The 23,323-nt window shown below is 42.0% G+C and overlaps 1 protein-coding gene across 10 annotated transcripts in view; it reads left to right on the top strand.

Annotated features, from left to right (window-relative positions):
• Positions 1-17,501: 17,501 nt before the first annotated feature.
• The window catches only part of PDE8B (phosphodiesterase 8B), a gene marked incomplete at both ends in the record, with an annotated part of 271,807 nt that continues 265,985 nt past the window's right edge, over positions 17,502-23,323 (top strand). For all 10 annotated transcript variants that reach the window (XM_079702699.1, XM_079702696.1, XM_079702701.1 and 7 more), the window contains one exon: positions 17,502-17,840. In XM_079702699.1, coding sequence (XP_079558825.1) covers positions 17,502-17,840 — 339 coding nt within the window. The remainder of the gene's footprint in view (positions 17,841-23,323) is intronic.

Here is a 23,323-nt window from a genome sequence, read left to right as displayed (position 1 = left end):
ACTAATGGTATTTTTATATACTTACTGATTCTTTTCTATTTGTTATGTCAGTTTCTGCAAGAGGAAGTTTCCAAGTATAATTGTGGATGTGTTTATTCCTCTTTTCAGTTTTATCAGTTTTTGATTAATGTATATTGAAGCTCTGTTATTGAGTGCTTTCATATTTAGGATTGTTATGTCTTCTGGATGAACTGACCCCTTTATCATAATGAAATGCCCTTTGTATTCCTGAGTATAGCTTGTTCTGAAATCTACTTTATGTGATATCATTATAGACACTCCAGCTTTCTTATATTTAGTATTTGAATGGTATGTCTTATTCTATCCTATTACTTTTAACTAATCTGTGTCTTTATATTTAAAGTAGATTTTTTAAGATCATATATACTTGGTTTAATTATTGTGCTTGGATCATTTACATTTAATGTAATTAATAATCACTATAATTTAATTAAAATATCTCTATGGTAGGATATAAGGCTATCACATTAATATTTGTTTTCTATTTTTTGCATCTGCTCTTTCTTTTTCCCTCTTTCTCTGCATTCTTTTGTGTTGAGTAATTTTAATGATTTTATTTCATATTAGTTACTTCTTTGTTTCTTAGTAATTGCTCTTAGATTTATAGTATATACTTTTAAAGTTATCATAATGTACTTTCAAATAATATTATGCTCCTTAGTGTTTAATTCAAGAATCCTACAGTATACTTCCATGTACTCCCTCCCATTCTTTGTGCTATTTTTGCATTTTACTCCTACATATTTTATAAATACCACAATACGTTGCTATTATTTTTGCTATAAAGTTAATTATCTTTTAAAAACAATAAAAAATTTTTAAAAGTATTTTATATTTACCCTCATATTTACAGACATTCCTTGGAGATATTGCAGGTTTGGTTCCAGACCACTGCAATAAAGCGAATATTGCAATAACACAAAACAAATGAATTGTTTTGTTTCCTAGTGCCTATAAAATTTCTGTTTACACTATACTGTAGTCTAGTAAGTGTGCAATAGCACTATGTCTGAAAACAATGTACATACTTTAATTTAAAAATATTTTGTTGCTAAAAATCGCTAACCATCAGATGAGCCTACAGTGAGTTGTAATAGTAACATCAAAGATCATTGATCACAGATCAGCATAACAAATATAATAAGAATAAAAACAATTGAAATATTGCTAAAATTACTAAATTGTGACACAGAGACACAAAATGAGCAAACTGGAAAATTGGCACTGATAGATTTGCTTGTTGCAGGGTAGCTAGAAACCTTCAATTTGTAAAAATGCACTATCTGCAAAGTGCAGTAAAGCAAAGCACAATAAAACAAAGGGTGCCTGTATCATTTTAATGATATTCATTTATTTGTGTGTATTCAACTTTCTAACTGGTTTCATTTTCCTTCTGCTTAAAGAACTTTTAAAACTTTTCTTGTAATGCATAATTGCTGGTGATGAATTCTCTCAATTGTTGTTTGTCTGGAAAAGTCTTCATTTACCTTCATTTTTTTGAAGGATATTTTTTCTGCACAGGTTGACAGTTTCTTCTTTTTTTTAACATCTTTATTGGAGTATAATTGCTTTACAAGACTGTATTAGTTTCTGCTTAATAACAAAGTGAATCACTTATACATATACATATGTCCCAATATCTCTTCCCTCTTGCATCTCCCTCCCTCCCACCCTCCCTATCCCACCCGTCCAGGTGGTCACAAAGCACTGAGCTGATCTCCCTGTGATATGTGACTGCTTCCCACTAGCTATCTATTTTCCATTTGGTAGTGTATATTTGTCCATGCCACTCTCTCACTTTGTCCCAGCTTACCGTTTCCCCTCCCCGTATCCTCAAGTCCATTCTCTAGTAGGTCTGTGTCTTTATTCACGTCTTGCCCCTTGGTTCTTCATGACCTTTTTTTTTTTTTTTAGATTCCATATATATGTGTTAGCATATGGTATTTGTTTTTCTCTTTCTGACTTACTTCACTCTGTATGACAGACTCTAGGTCCATCCACCTCACTACAAGTAGCTCAATTTCATTTCTTTTTATGGCTGAGTAATATTCCATTGTATATATGTGCCACATCTTCTTTATCCGTTCATCTGTAATGGACACACAGGTTGCTTCCATGTCCTGGCAATTGTAAATAGAGCTGCAATGAACATTTTGGTACATGACTCTTTTTGAATTATAGTTTTCTAAGGGTATATGCTTAGTAGTGGGATTACTGGGTCATATGGTAGTTCTATTTTTAGTTTTTTAAGGAACCTCCATACTGTTCTCCATAGTGGCTGTATCAATTTACATTCCCACCAAGAGTGCAAGAGTGTTCCCTTTTCTCCACACTCTCTCCAGCATTTATTGTTTCTAGATTTTTTGATGATGGCCATTCTGACTGGTGTGAGGTGATACCTCATTATAGTTTTGATTTGCATTTCTCTAATGATTAGTGATGCTGAGCACCCTCTCATGTGTTTGTTGGCAATCTGTATATCTTCTGTGGAGAAATGTCTATTTAGGTCTTCTGCCCATTTTTGGATTGGGTTGTTTTTTTTTTTTTTTGATATTGAGCTGCATGAGCTGCTTGTAAATTTTGGAGATTAATCCTTTGTCAGTTGCTTCATTTGCAAATATTTTCTCCCATTCTGAGGGTTGTCTTTTTGTCTTGTTTATGGTTTCCTTTGCTGTGCAAAAGCTTTTAAGTTTCATTAGGTCCCACTTGTTTATTTTTGTTTTTATTTCCATTTCTCTAGGAGGTGGGTCAAAAAGGATCTTGCTGTGCTTTATGTCATAGAGTGTTCTGCCTATGTTTTCCTCTGGCCTTACATTTAGGTCTTTAATCCATTTTGAGTTTATTTTTTGTATGGTGTTAGGAAGTGTTCTAATTTCATTCTTTTACATGTCCCTGTCCAGTTTTCCCAGCACCACTTATTGAAGAGGCTGTCTTTTCTCCACTGTATATTCTTGCCTCCTTTATCAAAGATAAGGTGACCATATGTGCGTGGGTTTCTCTCTGGGCTTTCTATCCTGTTCCATTGATCTGTATTTCTGTTTTTGTGCCAGTACCATACTGTCTTGATTGCTGTTGCTTTGTAGTATAGTCTGAAGTCTAGGAGCCTGATTTCTCCAGCTCCATTTATCTTTCTCAACATTGCTTTGGCTGTTTGGGGTCTTTTGTGTTTCCATACAAATTGTGAAATTTTTTGTTCTAGTTCTCTGAAAAATGCCAGTGGTAGTTTGATAGGGATTGCATTGAATCTGTAGATTGCTTTGAGTCGTATAGTCATTTTCACAATGTTGATTCTTCCAATCCAAGAACATGGTATATCTCTCCATCTATTTGTATCCTCTTTAATTTCTTTCATCAGTGTCTTATAATTTTCTGCATACAGGTCTTTTGTGTCCTTAGGTAGGTTTATTCCTAGGTATATTATTCTTTTTGTTGCAATGGTAAATGGGAGTGTTTTCTTAATTTCACTTTCAGATTTTTCATCATTATTGTATAGGAATGCAAGAGATTTCTGTGCATTAATTTTGTATCCTGCTACTTTACCAAATTCATTGATTAGCTCTAGTGGTTTTCTGGTAGCATCTTCAGGATTCTCTATGTATAGTATCATGTCATCTGCAAACAGTGACAGCTTTACTTCTTCTTTTCCGATTTGGATTCCTTTTATTTCTTTTCCTTCTCTGATTGCTGTGGCTAAAACTTCCAAAACTATGTTGAATAAAAGTGGTGAGAGTGGGCAACCTTGTCTTGTTCCTGATCTTAGTGGAAATGGTTTCAGTTTTTCACCATTGAGGATGATGTTGGCTGTGGGTTTGTCATATATTGTCTTTATTATGTTGAGGAAAGTTCCCTCTATGCCTACTTTCTGGAGGGTTTTTATCATAAATTGGTGTTGAATTTTGTCGAAAGCTTTCTCTGCATCTATTGAGATGATCATATGGTTTTTCTCCTTCAATTTGTTAATATGGTGTATCACATTTATTGATTTGCGTATATTGAAGAATCCTTGCAATCCTGGGATAAACCCCACTTGATTGTGGTATATGATCCTTTTAATGTGCTGTTGGATTCTGTTTGCTAGTATTTTGTTTAGTATTTTTGCATCTATGTTCATCAGTGATATTGGCCTGTAGTTTTCTTTCTTTGTGACATCTTTGTCTGGTTTTGGTATCAGCGTGATGGTGGCCTCGTAGAATGAGTTTGGGAGTGTTCCTCCCTCTGCTATATTTTGGAAGAGTTTGAGAAGGATAGATGTTAACTTTTCTCTAAATGTTTGATAGAATTCACCTGTGAAGCCATCTGGTCTGGGGCTTTTGTTTGTTGGAAGATTTTTAATCACAGTTTCAATTTCAGTGCTTGTGATTGGTCTGTTCATATTTTCTATTTCTTCCTAGTTCAATCTCGGAAGGTTGTGCATTTCTAAGAAGTTGTCCATTTCTTCCAGGTTGACAGTTTCTTCTTTCAGCACTTTAAAATATCCCTCCATTTTCTTCTGGATTCTTTAGTTTCTAATGAGAAGTCTTTTTTTTCCTCTGTATTTATTATGCCCCTTTTCTCTGGCTTTTAAAGATTTTCTTTTTTATCAGTTTTTCCAGAATTATATTATATTGTGTCTTGGTATAGTTTTCTTTTGGTTTATCCTGCTTGAGGTTTGTTGAATTTCTTATATTTGTTGAGTCACCAAGGCTCTTTTAGTTTTCTTTTAGCTTTCTCTCTCTCTTTGCTTTTTTTGAATAGTTTTAATTAGCATGTTTTCCTGTTCACCGATCTTTTCTACTACAGTGTCTAATATGCTCTTAGTCCTATCTAGTGACTATTTGATTTCAGAACTTGTATTTTTCATTTTTAGAACTTGATTCCTTTTTAAAATCTCTTCTTTTAAAAAAATTATCTTCTCACAATGTTTATGTTTTCCTTTCAATACTTGGACAATAGTTATAGTGGCTCTTTTAATGTTCTTATCTGTTAATTGCAATATTTCTCTTATTTCTGTTTCCATTTGCTGGTCTTATGGTTATTGGCCATATTTCCTACTTAGCATACCTAGTAATTTCAATTGTGTGTTAGACATTTTGAATGTTACATTGTTGAGTGTTGAGATTTTGTTTTCTTTAAAGAATGTTGGATTTGTTTTGGCAGACAATTAAGTTAATTTTGGTTCAATTTGACCCTTTAAAGGATTGTTTTTAAGCTTTTAAATGTGTATCTGGAGTAGTCTTTTCCAAGCATTCTTTAACCTTATTATTAAAGCACGACTCATTGGGTTTTCCAGTAAATTTTTGAGTGATCAGCAAGGACTTTCTATTCTGGCTGGTGAGAACTTGGATGGCTTCCAGTTCTTCGTGAGCTCTGAATTGTTCAGCTTACAGCTTTCCAGTCATTCTCTTCCTGCTCTGTGGAATTTTACCCTACTCATACTTGTCTTAGTATATAGTAAACTTTCAGGTATTCCTCAGTACTCTATATATATAGTTTCCTCTTTCTGAAACTCTGTCTCATAAATTCCATCTGCAAAAGCCTCTCCAAACTCTGATTTCTATTACCTCAAGTCAGTGACACCACTGGACTCTGGCTGGGACTCCTTCCCTGCCCCAAGGTATGGAATGTGTCTCCAGGATAAAAGGTAAGGTAATATCGTATACCTCATCTGTTTTCTTTCTCTCAGGGATGACAGTCCTGAGCTACCTATTGTCCAATACCTGAAAATAATTGTTTTGTATATTTTATCTGTTTTTTTAGTTGTTAATGGAAGAAGGGTAAATTTGGCCCCTGTTTCTTCATCACAGCCAGAAGTAAGTCCACGCTACAAATATTTATTCATGAACCTACACAAAAGGTTGCCATCTTTTTTTTTTTAAGGTTGCCATTTTGAATGCAATTCTATTTGAAGATATACTCTGAGATATTTTGTGTTCTTTTTTCTTAATTCTTCTATAATTTAAAATGTAAACAATGGATATTGCAAAGAAATTTGGAAGAATTGCACTACGTTGTTTATAATTGTGAAATTGTCTGTCCCACAATGGCTTCTATGCCTATTTTCCTTTTCCCACACATCCACTCCAAATAGAGCTCATACGACTTTCTGATACAGTATTTAGGCTCTGAAATGACTCTCAGACCTTTCTCAGGGGAAATTTCTAAGCACCTGATAGCTGGAGTTCTAATAATGACCATTCATGTCTTGCTTCCTACATTTCCTAAGAATAGAACTTATTTGAAGTTGTGGCATCTCTAACTCATTATTATGTATGTTTTATACTTGTTCATACAGGAGAATATATTAAAAGTACAATTAATGTGGAAATTTATGCCATCTGAATTATAATAAGCTATGAATTTCTTACAAAACTTTCTACAGTTTAGTGCTTAAAATGTCTTATAAATGTATAGACTTTGTGGCTGGGCTGTATCTCTCTCAAAAGTGTTAAGAAAGGGAAAATCTTAAATCCTGGCTTGATTCCTTAATTTAACAACATGAGACAATTCTCATACTATATTTCTCCTAATGTGTCATTTTCATTTCTAAAATCTAGGGTTGTTTTTTCCTTTTGAAGTTGATGTTTATGTTGGTGATTTCAAAAAAATCCCCCATTAAGAAGGATCTGAATCTTATCTTTTAGATCTCTGTGAGAAATACAGTACATATTGCCTAAACCATATATATATACACACACACATATATATTTAAGGACTATGTAGGATTTTTATAACTTATAAAAGTTTTATGGGCTTCCCTGGTGGCGCTGTGGTTGAGAGCCCACCTGCCGATGCAGGGGACACGGGTTCGTGCCCCGGTCCGGGAAGATCCCACATGCCACGGAGCGGCTGGGCCCGTGAGCCATGGCCGTTGAGCCTGCACGTCCAGAGCCTGTGCTCCGCAATGGGAGAGGCCACAACAGCGTGAGGCCCACATACCGCAAAAAAAAAAAAAAAAAAAAAAAAAAGTTTTATGACTCCACGCTCAACAGAAAGCAAGTAATTATTTAACCATGCTAGGTGGGACTTCAGGTTAATGGTAAACAGAAAGGAGATGTTGAAAGATTTCATATCCAAAGGTAGAAGAAGAGAAGTATACAGAGATACATCATACATGCAGAAATTGTGTACAGAGACAAAACATGTAAAGTACAACACTTACATAGTAAGCCACCTCCTAAGTAGCAGCCATTGGTATTATTGTTATTCAGCCAGTGTTCTGAAACTAATTTTGTTTGCTTTGTGTAGTTACACTGGCTTGAATTCACACTATCTTCCTCCTCCTATTCCCTAGGACACTGCCTTCCAGAACTTTACTTATTGTTCCTAAAAGTTAGTGAACGTTTGTCTTCCTAGGCTTCAACACTATATATCAAAAAAAAGAAAACCAGTTATTTACTGGAAATTTATATAGCTCTGCTGGTGTGCATTTAAACATAAAGTTTACTTCTGTAAGTTCCCCTGCCCCCCGCCCATGCCACAGCATGCTGCCGTGTCTCAGAAAGGGTGAAGACTCTTGAGAACCTGTCCTAAGAAGTCCCTGGCTTGGAGGGGCATCACTGAAACCCACAACTTTACAATTGTTATAAATTGCCAGATGATAGTGCTTTGTTACATTGCTTTGTATAATGAAACATTCGGGTTTAGGCACAAGTTATATTATGCTTCAGAAAATAAAACATCACAGGTAAAGGTTTTTTTTTTTTGTCATTGTTTTTGTTTTGTAATATTGTTATTTTATGTATAGCAGTGGTTTTCAAAGTGTAACCTGGCATCAGGAGCATCAGCATCATGTGGGAACTAGTTACAAATAAAAATTCTCAGGCCCTGCACTCTGTTTTAGGCAATTTTGATGTATGCTAAAGTTTGACAGCTGCTGGTGTAGAGAACCCTGGAAAGGCTCCTATATTGACTTAATTTATTATAAGCCACATCATATGAGGTGTGAAGAAGTAATCAGTCATGCCCCCAGCTACTGTTGCCTAGGAGATGTTTAATGGTGTAACACGGGAAGTGCCATGCTGTTGAGCAAATGTCAGACTCCGAGAAGGAAGAGCCTTTCTGCCAAAATCCCTTCTCGAACACCTCCTTTCACAGCCCTAGCAGCCCAAGGGAGAGGATTAAGACATCAGAACCACAGAAGGTGCTAATGCAGTGCCCTTGGGCTGATCTGCAGCCTTGAGGCACCTTTAGCTAGTTAAGAGGGAAAATCCCAGGGCTCAAAAGCTGTCCTCGAAGCAGAAGTATCAAAAGACAGAATTTAACAATCTGGACATGAAGCAAGAAACTCATATCCCTGTGTAGACCAGACTGTAGGGAAACCCAAGGACATCTTGGCAAAGAGACTGTATTCTTAGCTGCACTGGGAAAGGAGGGCCATGACCTTGTTAGTGTGGAGGACCTAGAAGCTGACATGCCTTCTCACTGTGTGCTGATATGGCCTTTTCTCTGTGTGTGAGCCTGGAGAGAGAGAGAAAGCGCTCTGGTGTCTCTTCCTCTTCTTATAAGGGTACCGGTTCTATTGGATTAGGGCCTCACCCTTATGACCTCATTTTACTGTAATTACCTCCCTAATGCCCCTATCTCCAAATCCAGTACAGTCCCTATTATCCCATGCCTGGATTATTATAGCGCCTTACTGATCCTCATTCCGGACTCCCTTCGCCAGTCCTTCTTGAATATGCAACCAGATTCACCTCAGTAAATTTGCACTTTTAAGGTACAGTCTTACTGAAAAAACCTCAGTGATTCCCAATGACTAGACTTTTGCCAAACTCCTTACTCTGGCATTTGGCTCCCTGGTAGGTCCAAGCCTACCTTGTCAGCCAAAATAATGCTATACTCTTCCCCCACACCCCACACCTTTTGAATAACCTACTTCATTGTTCTTCAAGCATTCAGTTTGTGTGCCCACCTCTAGGCCTTTGCTCACATTATTCTCTCTGGAATGGCCTCTTTTCCACTTATTCAAATACCGCCCTTTCTTCCAAGTGCCACACTCCTCAGTGACATCTTCTGCATCACTCCACCCACAGTGATCTTTCTCTCTGCGCTTGGATTATTTTTCCAAAGCAAGTGTTAACACACTTCTCTGGGTGTGTGTCTGTGTTCCTGATAGAACTGTCTGAGAGTGGGTACTGAGGATGTTCCTTCTTTGCGTCCCTCTCAGGACCTGGCACAGTGGTGGGTGCTCAGTGTTCTTACTGCGTGGATTGGTGGATGGATAGATGACAAGACCGATACTCCTTTGGTAAGGTTTTTTGAGAATCTTAAATGTCATCTCCTCTGAGAAAACGTCCATAACCTACCCCCTCTCTATCACATCAATGTATTTTGAATCCCTGTACAAGCTTCACCACTACCAGAGAATTGTAGTGTTTGTTTGTCCTTCCAATCCCCCCATCATATCCTAACTCTATAGAAGAGACTGTTTCTGTCTTGTTTCCCAGTGCCTACTTAGTGTCTGATACATGGTAGTCCCTCAGTTAATATTTGATGGAATGAATGAGTGAATGAATGACTTTAGCATCACATAGTATAATGGAATCTTTTGGAGCTTAGCAAAGTGTGTGTACACATAGAGGAGGACCTGCTTAAAAACCTGAACCTTTTTTTATTTTATTACCCATGAAGCATTGAGGAAATGTCACACTAATTTAGAAACAAATGTGCTTTGCTTTATATATTATATAGCTTAAGTCAAATCAGAGTGAATTAATAATTTATACCCTGACTTAATACCCCCCAAAATTATAGTGCTGTAGAAAAGTATTCATTGAAGCCATGCAGTCTACTATTTTTTTAGAAAGCCAATGTTTAATCATTTGGCAAACACAAACTTATTTTGCAAAACAAGAATTTGTTTTCTAAATCTAGATTTTCACATGGGGAGTTTCCTTAAGGGTGGTAGGACCTACACTGACTTCCACTACATATAGGAGAATTTTCAGTCTTCCCTTTTCTGTCTTCTTTCTTCCCCTTCCAATCTTACCATCCCCACCTCAGGAGACACCGTCTAGTTATCTCAACTGCTCACTGTCTTCTGGATCCACCAAGGTTAATTCTGCCTCTGTGCCTTTGCTCATGCTGTTCCCCTTGCTTGAAAAGTCCTCAACCTCTGGTGGAGGTCCAACTGACATGTCCCCTTCTCCAGCAAGCCTTCCCCAATTGTCATAACTGCTCATTTTTGCTCTTATGCCTTGAGTGTCAGCTCATGTATTATGCTCTGTCACTTCTTGTGTGTAAGTCTCATCTCCCTGATTGCTCTAGAAGCTCCTTTGGAGTAGGACTGTACCTCGTGCTTCATTTGTATATTCTTTTATGCCTGATACTCTTGTGAAATGTATTCACAAGATTTTTGGAAATGAATATTTCATTTTTCATAGCCTAACTATTTGAGTCCAGGAGAATTCTGAAGATGAGTAACAAGAAGATGCTGGAGGCCCCTCTCCAGGGCTGATCCAGCCTGCTGCTGCACACCGCCCCCAGGCCCCCTGTCGTGGTGTTCTTTTTAATGGTCAGATCACTTTTGAGTACATGGATTCAGGACCCAGTGTTCAGTAGATTTCATGTTTGATGACGTTAACCTAAAAAAGTCAGATGTTGGCTGAATCACCTTCCTGCATCTCTTTTTGCATATTTTGCAGCTGGCTTGGGAAAACTATCCTATGGGCCAAACCTTCTCCTAAATTTCACTTGGTCTGTGGTAAAAGGTCCAAAAAGTGATACACTTACAGTTAAACACATAACTTACAACTTATTTTTACTGCCTTAAAAGAGCTGTAAATCCACTTGGTAGGAATATTTCACCATGAAAATGTTCACATGAAAATGTTCCCATGCCTTTTTTTGACTCTCACTTTCTTTTAGCCTCTGTACCTTCGTGTCTCTGTGCCTCTGGTTTTGTATTTCCTTTGTAAATTACAGAGACACTTGTAAAAAACAGAGAAATTATTTCTGTCTCCATTTATGTCTGATCCTTTTCCTTCTTTAATTTTTTCCATCTTCTACTTTCTGTCTGAAAGAAAAAAAATCAGTGGGAGTCCATAAAAGAAAATATAGTTAGCTAGGGAGTTCCCTGGTGGTCCAGCGGTTGACTCCATGCTCCCAATGCAGGGGGCCTGGGTTCCATCCCTCGTCAGGGAACTAGATTCCGCATGCATGCCACAACTAAGAGCCCACATGCTGTAACTAAAGGTCCCACACTTAGCAACAAAGATCCTGCGTGCCGCAACTATGATCTGGTGCAGCCAAATAAATAAATAAATAATAAATATTAAAAAAAAATACTTAGCTAAAATATTTTTGAGGAGAGAATTAAGAAACATGATGCTCATTCATGTACATTATTTTTGTATTTGGTGAAATAGTTTTTTTTTAAATTAATTAATTAATTAATCTATTTATTTATTTATTTATTTACTTTTGGCTGCATTGGGTCTTTGTTGCCGTGTGCGGGCTTTCTCTAGCTGCAGTGAGCGTGGGCTACTCTTTGTTGTGGTACGTGGGCTTCTCACTGTGGTGGCTTCTCTTGTTGCGGAGCACGGGCTCTAGGTGCGCGGGCTTCACTAGTTGTGGCATGTGGGCTCAGTAGTTGTGGCTCGCGGGCTCTGGAGCTCAGGTTCAGTAGCTGTGGTGCACGGGCTTAGTTGCTCCGCAGCATGTGGGATCTTCCCACACCAGGGGTTGAACCCGTGTCCCCTGCATTGGCAGGCAGATTCTTAACCACTGCGCCACCAGGGAAGTCCCAGTAAAATATTTTTTCCCAAAAAGAAATTTGTCGTGCTCCAACTTCTTATCTATATCACTTTACATTCACTTATGAACCTCAACAGATAGACATGCATTTTCCATAGTTGTAATCAATCTACATATACTATATATAAATATTTAATCCATACACATTTAAATAGCAGTATTCTGACTGCTAGTGTAATTTGTTGAGCTATTCCCTAAGTGTTTGATGTTTAGATTATCTCCATTTTCATTATTGTAAATAGTGTTGCAACGCCTTTGTATAAGTTATTGTTTTATTGTTTTGACTTTTTCTGGTGTATATTGCCAGAAGGAGGATTATCAGGTTAAGGCATTCACTGGCTTTAAAAACCAAAAACATAAGGGGGCTTCCCTGGTGGCACAGTGGTGGAGAGTCTGCCTGCCGATGTAGGGGACACGGGTTCATGCCCCGGTCCGGGAAGATCCCACATGTCGCGGAGCGGCTGGGCCCGTGAGCCATGGCCGCTGAGCCTGCACGTCCGGAGCCTGTGCTCCGCGGCGGGAGGGGCCACAACAGTGAGAGGCCTGCGTACCGCAAAAAAAAAAAAAACCAAAAACATAGAACATAACCCTCTACTCAATAAAGAAAAAACCCAAACCCCTTCCATTTTGAGGTATAACAGTTAAGAGAAGAGAAAGACAGAAAAGGAAGAAATGAGAAAAAATCATTCATTCATTCAACAAATATTTCAGAATGTACTATATGCCAGGCACTAGGAATGTGGTCCATCAGTGAATAGGAAACCAAAAGATCCCTGCCGTAGTGAAGGCTACTCTCTAGTGGGGGAAGATAGAAAATGAACATAATAATCAATGAGCTAATTATATAATAAATTGGAAAGTGATAAGTGCTATGGAATAAGAAAAACAGAGCGGTGGGGGGGAATCAGGAGTGGTGGGGGGACAGTGGAGGGATAAATAAGAGTTACTCAGATGCTCAGAAGGCAGCATCTGAGCAGAGACTTAAGGGAAGTGAGGAAGGTAGCCCTGTCCTTTTTGTGTGTGTGTGTGTGTGTGTGTGTATGTGTGTATGCGGGCCTCTCACTGTTGTGGCCTCTCCCGTTGCGGAGCACAGGGTCCAGGTGCACAGGCTCAGCGGCCATGGCTCACGGGCCCAGCCGCTCCGCGGCACGTGGGATCTTCCCGGACCAGGGCACGAACCCGTGTCCCCTGCATCGGCAGGCGGACTCTCAACCACTGCGCCACCAGGGAAGCCCAGCCCTGTCCTTTTTGACAGCGTAAGAGGCAGAGGGAAGGGCTCCTGGCTAATATTGTTTGGTGTCTTGGGGAAAGAGCAAAGAGGTCAATGTGGCTGGAGAAGAGAGAGTGCTGGTGAGAGGGGAGAGAGCTGAGAAAGGCCGGGCAGGGGCCACATCAGGTAGGATTTTGTAGGCTCTTGTAAGGACTTCAGCTTCTATTCTAGTCCCCCAAAGGAGGCTGTGGAGAGGCTACACTGGACTCCTCTTCTTTGGACCTGCCCTTGACGCCTGCCTCCAAGTCTCTGGGATGGGATCAGGAAGCTGCTGTGTTTCTGACAAATTACTCAGGGTGATTCTGATGAGCAGTTAGGTTGAGGACTACTCTTTCAGGTCAAAATTTCCACTGTTCTAAATTTAAAATAATTTAATAAAAGAAAGTAAAAAATTCACAGCATCCCCGAATGTTGGTGATTTAGAGACGTTGAAGATGATGTAGGAAATTGAGGCCCAGAGGTTAAGTGACTTGCTGGAGGTTACACAGCTATAAAAAGCAGCACTAGTTTCAAGTTCGCCCTTCTCACTCTGAGTTCAGTGAACCTTCCACTGTGCCAGGCTACCTAATAAACTGTATCGTTTCACTTATCAGGTGGTTAGACTTCCAGTAAGCTCCACCATTAGGAATAAAGTTTGAATTCAGAGTTCTGTAAGGTTGATTGGTTGATTAAATGTTTGATTACCTAAAGATTAATCTGAAAGCTGCAATTGTCTTAACCTTTATGGTTAAGAATCACTCAAAATGTACTAGTCACATTTTATTCTTCTTTAGAGGAATTCTGGAAGAGTTATACTGATTTAGAATGGGAAGGGACCTTAATTGTCCAGGGTCTTGCAGTGCTTCTGGGTCATAATTCTGAAATCAGCTCTGTTTGACATCAGTATAAAACATACAAGCTGTTCAGCTGACCCTGGACATTTCTGAGGTTTAGAAGAAATTTCTGATTTACTTCGCTGTTTGATTTCTTTCTTGGACATTGGCTGTAGCTAAATTTTCTTAACTCAAATTTTTTTATAATGTTGGTTTTTCTGGCCTTATTCTGTAACTTGAGCCTAAATTTTATCTGCAATGTCTGAACTTGTAGACTTCGCGGTTACTGTGGAATGCACTGAAATTGTGACATGGGAATTGGTCCAGAAATCACTTACAGGAGCAAGAACTCAGGCCTCAGAGCTTAACTAGGGAACGATTTCAGTTAAACCATTTTTCCTCCACTTGCACGCTTCTGCATGTTTCAGTGACCAGATTTGTGCCAGTGATGGGGGCAGGTTACACATTCCCACTGAGAACACTTGGTGGAGATTATAGGGATACATTATTTTTTTCCTTTCACTAAGCCAGAATTGGCAGTGGAAGCTATGTCTGAGAAAGATACTGAAGCTATTGGCTGCTCTGGGAATGGGAGGAAGAATTTATAGCTAGTGCATTTCCCCCATTCCCTCTTCTGCTCCTGTAAAAACTCACATTCAGTGAAAGGCTCTGGTCCCAACCCAATAAGTAATGGTCAGTTAACATAGTAAAGCAGCTCAGTCCTGTTCAATAGCCACCTAGGGGTTATTTACTTCTCAAGTCTTAATCTTTTTTTTTTTTTTAATTTTGCTTCTATTTTTTCCCCTAAATTTGCTTCTGGGTGACTTGTCCCTTCATGACTCAGCTCCTAATGTTCTCCACCAGAAGACTGGTTGTAATTTCTGTTTTATCATAGTCTTCTTGCCTTCAAAGCCTCAGTGAGTGACTGGCCCTTTTCTCTTCTCTGGGAGGTGTCATCATAGTAACCACATTCCTAGAGAAAACTCTGAAGAAGTAGACATGGGGCATGAGAATTAGCATGGCTCTAAATGTCAAAAAAGGCTGACATTGACTGGTAGCTCTGTGAAGGATAATGACTGAAATGGGTGTATATAAGAGAATCATAGAGAACTTTAGGAACCAGTAACTCCTACCTAACATTGCATCAGGGATTGGTATGGAGACTAGTGCTTTTGTAATTTAACTCTGATGATGTTTGCCCAGATTCTGAATGGTCCCTTGGAAGTAGAGCAGATGGCAGCCATCAGGCTTAGGCCTATTTCAAATGGATGACTGTCCCTATATCTCAGTCTTGACCATTTAATGTGGTATTCTTACAGGCATGGATAGGGACAAGGAAGCATGGAAGGGAACTGTGGTGGAAGCTACGATGCCAGGAAAGAAGAACTTATTCCTTCAGCTGGAGGAGTGCTGCTAGCAGATCGCCCTCTGCTCAGCTGTCAGTCTCATAAGGGGACTACCTCAGCTGAAGAGAGCCACCTGGCCCAAGGCTACTGTGGTGGCCTGCAAGTCACTGCTGATCCACGTGAGAGTATAAAGGTCTATCCTCCTAGACCCAATTCAGGACAACTCTGATGCATCATCCCGTTTCAGAATTTTCCCCGCAGGGTTGCCTGAGGCTTTCAGTGAGGCTGTATTCTAGCTCAGTTTCTCCCTGCTCAATCTCCCTTCCTACTTCCCTCCCTCCCTCCTTTCCTTCCAGATGTTGATTAGGGTCCTAGAGTATTTACTCATAAACCTTATGCCTGCTAAACACCATTTCAGGATCTGCTTCTTGGGGAACCCAACCTGCACAGAAATTTTATGAGCGATTTGCCTGTCCATTAGAAAATACAGCATAGACTTTCTCTGCATTAACTAGAGATACACTTTTTCATGTCATCAAATATTTTTTTTAGAGACCAAAAGTTGGAAAGTTCTAGTGTTAAACTGAGAAGCGAAACAGAAGTAGAAGACTTAGGTTAGCTTAGGTTAGTTAGACTAGGTTAGGTTAGTTCTTTCTCCTCTGTATATCTGAATTTGCTTCTCTGAAGGTTAGAAGCTGTAATATAAAGTCTTGATCCAGTCATTCCCAAATTTGATGTTATGGGGAGAGAAAGGGAGGGAGGAACCAAAAATATTATTTGAAATTGGATACTTCTTTGTGCTTTGCATTAGGACTCTGTGTTCTTGCCTTTAACCTTATAAGCAACTCTACTGTTGAGTCCTTCCTTGGACCAGCCATGTGATGCTGTGGCAGCAGGCAGGAATCACTCAAAGAACCAATGAATAAATGAGCAGTGGTGCCTCGAAGCGCTAACCCAGATTGCACAGCGGGGACAATGATAAGCAGCCTTCTTCTGAAGGTATTCTTGCTCCCCTCGTGTGAAGCTGTGTAGCCTCACTCAGGGGAGTGAGGGCAGGCAGTTTTGACTGCCCAGCCTGGGGTGTCAGGCAGAGCAGTGGACAACGGGAGGCTGGATGGAGTAGAAGCCAGGGTGAAAATTTAGTGACACCCAAGGAAGAGGTGAAAACTCTGGAGGAGAAACCCAAGAACCACGCGAACAGCTTCTTTTTGTTCTTCCTTTGGATCTTAGAATTTGTGTGTTCAAGTGCTTGGTCCTCTGCAGGGCCTCCCGTCCCTTGGCGTGACCTCCAGATGATAAGTAGACATGGAATGGACTTCTTTTGAAGACTGGGTCGCCAGCCATCCAGCTCAGCCTTCAGAATGTGTGGGGAAGCGGGGGACTATGGAGGCATGAATTCTCTCCTTAATGCTCTGAGTGTACTGGGAGGCGAGCAAGTCAGATGGGTGGGCATGGTCTGGAGGGTCCCTACAGGGCATCGTGGTGTTTTACTAGGATGTTACAACGTGTTCGTGAAAGGCCAGAAGCTTGTTGCGGGGCTCCCCAGGCTACACCGCCCTTCGGGGCCGGCCCGGGGTGTGTGCCGTGAGGGGAAGAGGGGCTGGGGAACCGGGGGGCGGCCCCGGGACGGGTGCAGGAGGGATGAGGCCTCTGGACGGCGGAGGAGTGGAGGGCGCCGAGGGGTGGTGCCCGCTGCCGCGCCCTGGGGCCCCGGGGGCCGAGCCGGGCGGCGGGCACTCTCTGTTCAGCCCTGGAGAGCGCGGGGAGCGGCGGGCGGGGCCGAGGGGCGCAGCGGGGCCCGAGTGGCGGCGGCTGCGGAGTGAGGGCGCCGCAGAGGGAGGCGGGCGGGAGGGAAGGAGGGAGGGAGACGCGCGCGCGGACCGAAAGTAGGGAAAGAGGTTTAGGCGGGCGGGCGGGCGGTGCTCTGGCCCAGGGGCCGCGGGAGCCCGGCGAGGTGGAGCTGGGCGGCGGCGCGGGCCGAGGGCGGAGGGGAGGGCGGAGGCGCAGGGAGCTCGTTTGGGGCGCCGCGGCGGGGAGGGTGGCGGCCACCCGTGCGCGCGGGGCGCTGTGTGTGCGCGCTCTCCCGCTCGGGGAGGAAGATGGCCCAGAAGGGAAAGTTGGGGTGACGCGCGCAGCCCCAGGAGGCTCGGCGAGGGGTGCCGCGGCGAGCCCGACGGAGCGGCGGCCAGACAGGCCGGGGGGCGAGCGGTCCGGGCGCCGCCGCCAAGGCGCCCGCCCCCTCACTGCAGGTGGCCGCCGCGGCGCTGGGGCCCGGCGGCCGGGGGCGCGGGCGGGCGCTCGAGGGAGCCCGGCCGAGGGATGGGCTGCGCCCCCAGCATCCACGTCTCGCAGAGCGGCGTGATCTACTGCCGGGACTCGGACGAGTCCAACTCGCCCCGCCAGACCACCAGCGTGTCGCAGGGCCCCGCGGCCCCCCTGCACGGCCTCTTCGTCCAGACCGACGCCGCCGACGCCATCCCCCCGAGCCGCGCATCCTGGCCCCCCGGTGCCGCCCGCGGCCGCAGGGCCCGCGGTGAGCTGGGCAGCGGCAGCAGCGCGGGCTCCACGGCCCCCGCGGCGACCACCTGCAGGGGCCGGAGTCGCCACTGCTGCAGCAGCGCGGAGGCCGAGACCCAGACCAGCTACACCAGCGTCAAGGTAAACGCCGGGCGCCGGCCCGGGCTGGAAGGGGGCCGCCTGCCCGTCCGGCGGGTAGGGGGCTCCGGCGGAGTTGAGTGGCCGTGACGTGGTTGGTTTGGGGAGGTTTTCACTAAGGAGGAGTTTACTTTTCATTTAGGGGGTGATGAGGGCCCAGGAAATGTGAGCATTAAAGACCCCTGGAGGGGTCCAGGGCGCTGGTTCTGGGGCACCGGGTGGAGAAGGGAAGCAGGTGGGCTGGCCCGTTTCTCACTGAGGTGGAGAAGGCTGGGCTGGGTCAACTCAGGAGGAGGGGTGGGCATCATTGAGAGCGTTCAGTGGCGAGTCCCATTGAATGAAATCTGAGCTCCGGGCTGGATTTGCGTGGCTTGTAGGTGAATGGTGCAGACTCGGTGCAACGGTACTATAGTGCCCTCGTGTTCAGGTTTTTACCTTGGAGACACCAGCCAGGTTGCATGGAGTCTCAGCCACAGGGACCGAGTGTGGGATTTGTGAATGAATGAGGGTGTTTCTGTTTTCCGGAGGGATGGAGGAAGAGGACCTGAGTGGAACCTGTTGTTTATTAGTTCTTTGGGTTGGCTGTGTCTTGGACATAATTGAGAGAATCGGGTCGTGAGTGAGGAGGGTCGGCTGAGCTACAGTGAGGGGAAGTGGTTTCCGTGCAGTGTAGCTGTCTGAAGATGATTCATTCTGCACATACATCTCATCTTTCAGGAGAGTGGAATTTTGAGGAACTAGAAAAAATTAAGTGATTAAAGCAGTCACTACTTATTTCTTAATGCCAGAAGAAAAATGATTATTTTAATAGTGCCTTCCTGTGTGTTCTCAAAATACTATTAAATCCAAGAGGTTTTTCATTGTGTAAATGTGGCCACTGGGCCTTTTATCCTTATATAGCAAACAGAAGGACAATGGCACATCCCACAGTGCAGAGGAAAAGAAGTCTCTATGACTGTTAATGGGAGGTAGAATCACAGTTTTTACATGGTCAGTAAATTACCAGGAATCGTTCCATTGATTATTTGGTAAAGGCACGATTGTATAGTTAATACTTGAAAAGTTATTCAACAACTGGAGGCGGCTAGTGTGAGGAGGCTCCTAGTCTTCATTGGATAAAGTCAGCTCTCAGTGGAGGGGTGAAGAGAAGGATGACGTGCTTACTTCAGTGTGGAAGAGCAAAAGGTTCTTTTAGTGAGCTTACTTTAACAGCATCTGATTTTGTAACATGAAGCTTAACTGATGTTTACTTATAGTTGTAGAGTTTCTCTGGTAATAATCATGTAATATACTATGATAATGTACTCATTATAATACAAATACCATTTATTGAGCACCTACTATGTACCAGGTATAAGCTTTCTCTTCTAGCTTTTGAATGTTAACTGTGTATTGATAGAATATCCAAGAACTAGAGACCTGGACTCATGACAGTACAACCTACTAATTGAACATTTGTTATAAAGGTATGTGCTGAACACTTTCTATTATTAAGTTCCCCCCCCCACCAGTTCACATAAAGTTACCACTAGGAGTAATTTCAGGGGATTAAAATGTTATATTTGGTGAAATAATTAAATTGGAATTTTATCAATAAAGACTATCCTTTGCCTTCTTGTTGAAAAGGAAATTTGCAAACATGAAGCAGTAGTTCCGAATGGTGACAACTTATGAACTCTGTGATACTCTTTTTGGTTTGCTTAAGAGAAATTGTATATTTTTGCCTTTCAGAGTAGCAAGAATCCCAATTTAGTACCTGGCACCTCTAGCTACTCCATGTTTGTTCAGTGAAAGAAAGAATAATGAATGAACTCATTCTCTATGTTTTAGTACTTCTCTCAAGAGGCTACTTAGAGACCAAATGAAATAAAAACTGGAGGGAAAATAAGTCCCAATTATTAGCAGCTAGTATGAAGTTGTATAAATATCATTGCTACTTGGCTGAAGTGTTAAAAGGCTTGACCTGGGTATGAATTTAACGTACTTTGCTTTATCAACCAGGTTTCCAAATAAGAGCTTATTTCATTCCAACCCATTGCTGGAAATGTTGGACTAAAACTGCTGGTTCAGTTTATTCAACACTAATTTGCATGTGTAGAGCTCAGAAACTATAGATTTGAGACCAGAATTATTATTTATACAAACCACACAGAATTATTATCACAGAATTATTTTAATATATTTAATAGTATCCTTTTAGGATGTGTGACTCAGTGTTATAGTAGCTTTTTCAGTTTTCACATGTTCCATGTTCTTTTGTGGATAAGGTAATTTTATAAAGACATTACTTTCATTTCTTTTTAGAAGAGTTCTTCTACCTTAAGAGTTTGAGATAGTTGCTACTCATGCCCCCCACACACACCCTCCCTTTTCCAAAATGCTCAGGTGGAAAAGTAAAGTCTTTGCCATTTGGTCTTGTTTACAGTGGTGATGGGGTTGTAATAGATTTTTTTAAACTTTCTCTTTGTACATCAATTATAAACCATATCTTCATTATCTCCTTGGTCTCTGGTGTTCCCCAGAGTGCAGAAATGTGTACTTGATTTCTCTCTCTCTTTTCTAGCAAGAATTCATCTCATTAGGCTTTTAGAATGATGAAGCATTATGATGTCAAACATGATGTCGACAGGAACCTTCCTGAATACCTAATTTACAAAAAAAATGATAAACATTAATAATTCATGTGCAGTACAATGATATCATGTGGATTTCCATTTCTGGTAAGAAGTTAGATTTGTCTTCCAATTGCTGTAAAAAATGCAGGTTCCTAGCAATTTGTCTTCCTCTTGTTTGCCTTTTTTAAAATAGTACTCCAACAGGAGAATCCTGCAGAATGCTCACTCCTGATATTGTGCCAGTTTTGTAATTCTTGTTCAGAAATCCTCAGAGGAGATGGTTGAACCTCTCCTCGGGAAAATCTGGGGATTCTTACAAGTCTTCTTTTCTCATCCCAGCTGTTGTGGCTGGAGAGGCATCTGGGACTAGGCAGCCAGTTGTAGAAAAGAGTCTTTGTTGACAGTTCAGTCAACTTGCAGCCATCTCTGTGTAGTTTAACTATTTTGTGGATCAGACGCAGGAGGTTCTCAGTTTCCAAGTGATTTTGTGCTGGTAGGCAGCCTCACCAGTTCCCCATCTCCTCCATTCATTGTGCTCATTTATTCACGCAGTCAGTATTTGTACCAGACTCTGTTGTACTAGGGGTTCAGGGAATATCCACGAAGTTTGGTAAGCAAAGCCTAATGAGGATGGTCAATCTATTGCAAAAGGGTGTACCTAAGCCAGTGATTCATTACTTCTGTATTATTCTTTCCATGGTTTTCTGAATCAGTGAGGATAATCCCAAGTTGACTATATATAAAGGGAAAATAGATAATTTTCTGACCTTATGGTAAATAATGAATGAGATTTTATTTCGGGGAGGGGTAAAGGTATTTTGGAAAAAAAATCATTTTTGTTCTCTAAATCAATATCCTCAAGCTTTAGTGTACAACAGAATTACCTGGAAGGCTTGTTAAAATACAGATTGGTGGGTCCCACTCCCAGGGTTTCTAATTTAGTAGGTCTTGGGTGGGGCCTGAGAATTTGGATTTCTAACAGGCTTCTAGGAGACGCTAGTTTTGCTGATCTGGGGACCACAGTTTGAGAACAACTGCTTTTAAATTAATTAAATTGACTGTCTGTGGGCCAGATGAATTAGGTGTGACCACCTCCAGCAGAGTATATGGTACCACATTGCATGTATTTGGACTACTGGTCACAGCCCTGCCTTCATCTTAGTTGACTTTTGTAATGTGCCACCTGTCATCTCTATCCATGAAGTCTGCCTGGAAGGTTGGCTGGAAAGTCTGTAAGTGGAGAGAGGGCTGGACCACGTAGCCCACTCTCGTTTCTTGAGGTTCAAATTCTCCTCAGGATCTGTTGGGATTTGCAGGTCCTGATGTCTTCCTTTGTCATCACAATCCCTCACATGCCTCTACCCTGCTAGAGCTGTGTCCTACGTGCTGGGAAATTGCAAGCCAAGGGCTGATGTGACGCCATAGGCTTATTCAGTTCTCGGCTCTTGGAGTTCTTGCTAGTCGTTTTCACCGTGTTTATTTGTTTTAATTTTAGTAAAGCCCTAGTTTATTTTCTGCCATAGCTTATTTCATCACAATTTAGTGCCCCCCCTTTCTTCCAACACATGAACTATAGTCATTGAGCAAATTTTCCTAAGTTTCACTGCTTTCTTCAGTAGTCACACTAATTTTTAAGAACTATCAGATAATTCTTCCTTTGGACTTCGGTAAATCACTTCTCAAATCAGAAAGTAGCACAGCAAGCTGCTACTTTTCAGAGGTGATGCTTTTCTACGGAGTCCCACCCTGGTGGACACAAGGCAGGACTTGGGCTGCAGCAGGACAGGACATACTGGTGAGGGCCAGACAGCTCCTGTGGTACCAGATTATGATGGGCGAAGGCCAGGAATCAGAATAGGAGGGAGGGAGGGAGCCCTATAGCACCAGGTGTGAAGACAGAGTCCAGGGTCTGGGAAACCAGCAGGGTTGGAGAGGAGCAGGTGAGTACTTAGGGGCCAAGTGGGCAAGTAAAATCTAGAATTCAGGGGCTCAGAAAGATGACAGCTGTTGAACTGGGTTGAGACTTCTGGTTGGGGCAGAAAAAGGGAGATGCTGATGACCAATCAAAGGGCTGTAAGTAAACCCTGCACCTAGGTGAGGCAAGACCAACCAACCAGGCCTTCCTGACACCTGATAAGATGGTATCTGGACAGGAAACAGATTGCATATCCACAAAAGTTTAAGAAAAATCATCTAATGAAGGGATTGATGGAGATGTGTTGGCAAGATGAAAGGAAATCAGCAAATGATGATGAAGCACCCTAAGACTAGAAAAAGAGGGTGCTGTTACCACCTAAAAGAAGCCACAGGAGGGAATGGTTATGGGAACCGGAGAAACCAAGCCTATAGGACAGGGAAGCCCCCCGAAGCTGAGGTCTTAAGGAAGAATGCAGTGACTGGAGGCCTTTGGCCTGGCAGGGGGAGCCAAGGGAGTAAATACCTCCATGCTACTGTTCTCCTTTTCAGGAGGTACCATCTTTGTCCAAACACATTTGGAAACCAGAGGGCAAGGGAGCCCATTGATCGAGGTTTTACAGAACAGGAGAGAATATCCTGACCATCCCCCAGAAGGCCCTCTGTAACCAGTGTTAAAAGATGGTCAACATCATTAGAGATACCCTGGGAAGCTCAAATTGAGATGAGTAATTTTGATCATTTTCTAAAATAATGGCATTTTAAAAATGGCCACTTAATTTATTGTTTATATTTCCTGTCTGATGACTAATGATGTTAAAGAATGTCCACTTGTCTTGTGTGGAGACCTCCAAGATATTGCTGAAAACATCTCCTCCTCTTTTCAGTTCACTCTCCACCCTGACTCTGCTTAGACATTTTCTTAGTCAGCTTGGGGTGCTATAACAAAATACCATA

Source organism: Hyperoodon ampullatus (genome assembly GCF_949752795.1).
Source record: "Hyperoodon ampullatus genome assembly, chromosome: 4".
NCBI classification, from domain to species: Eukaryota; Metazoa; Chordata; class Mammalia; order Artiodactyla; family Ziphiidae; genus Hyperoodon; species Hyperoodon ampullatus.
Note: the sequence above shows the minus strand (reverse complement) of the source record. Positions and strands in the feature narration are given on the sequence as shown.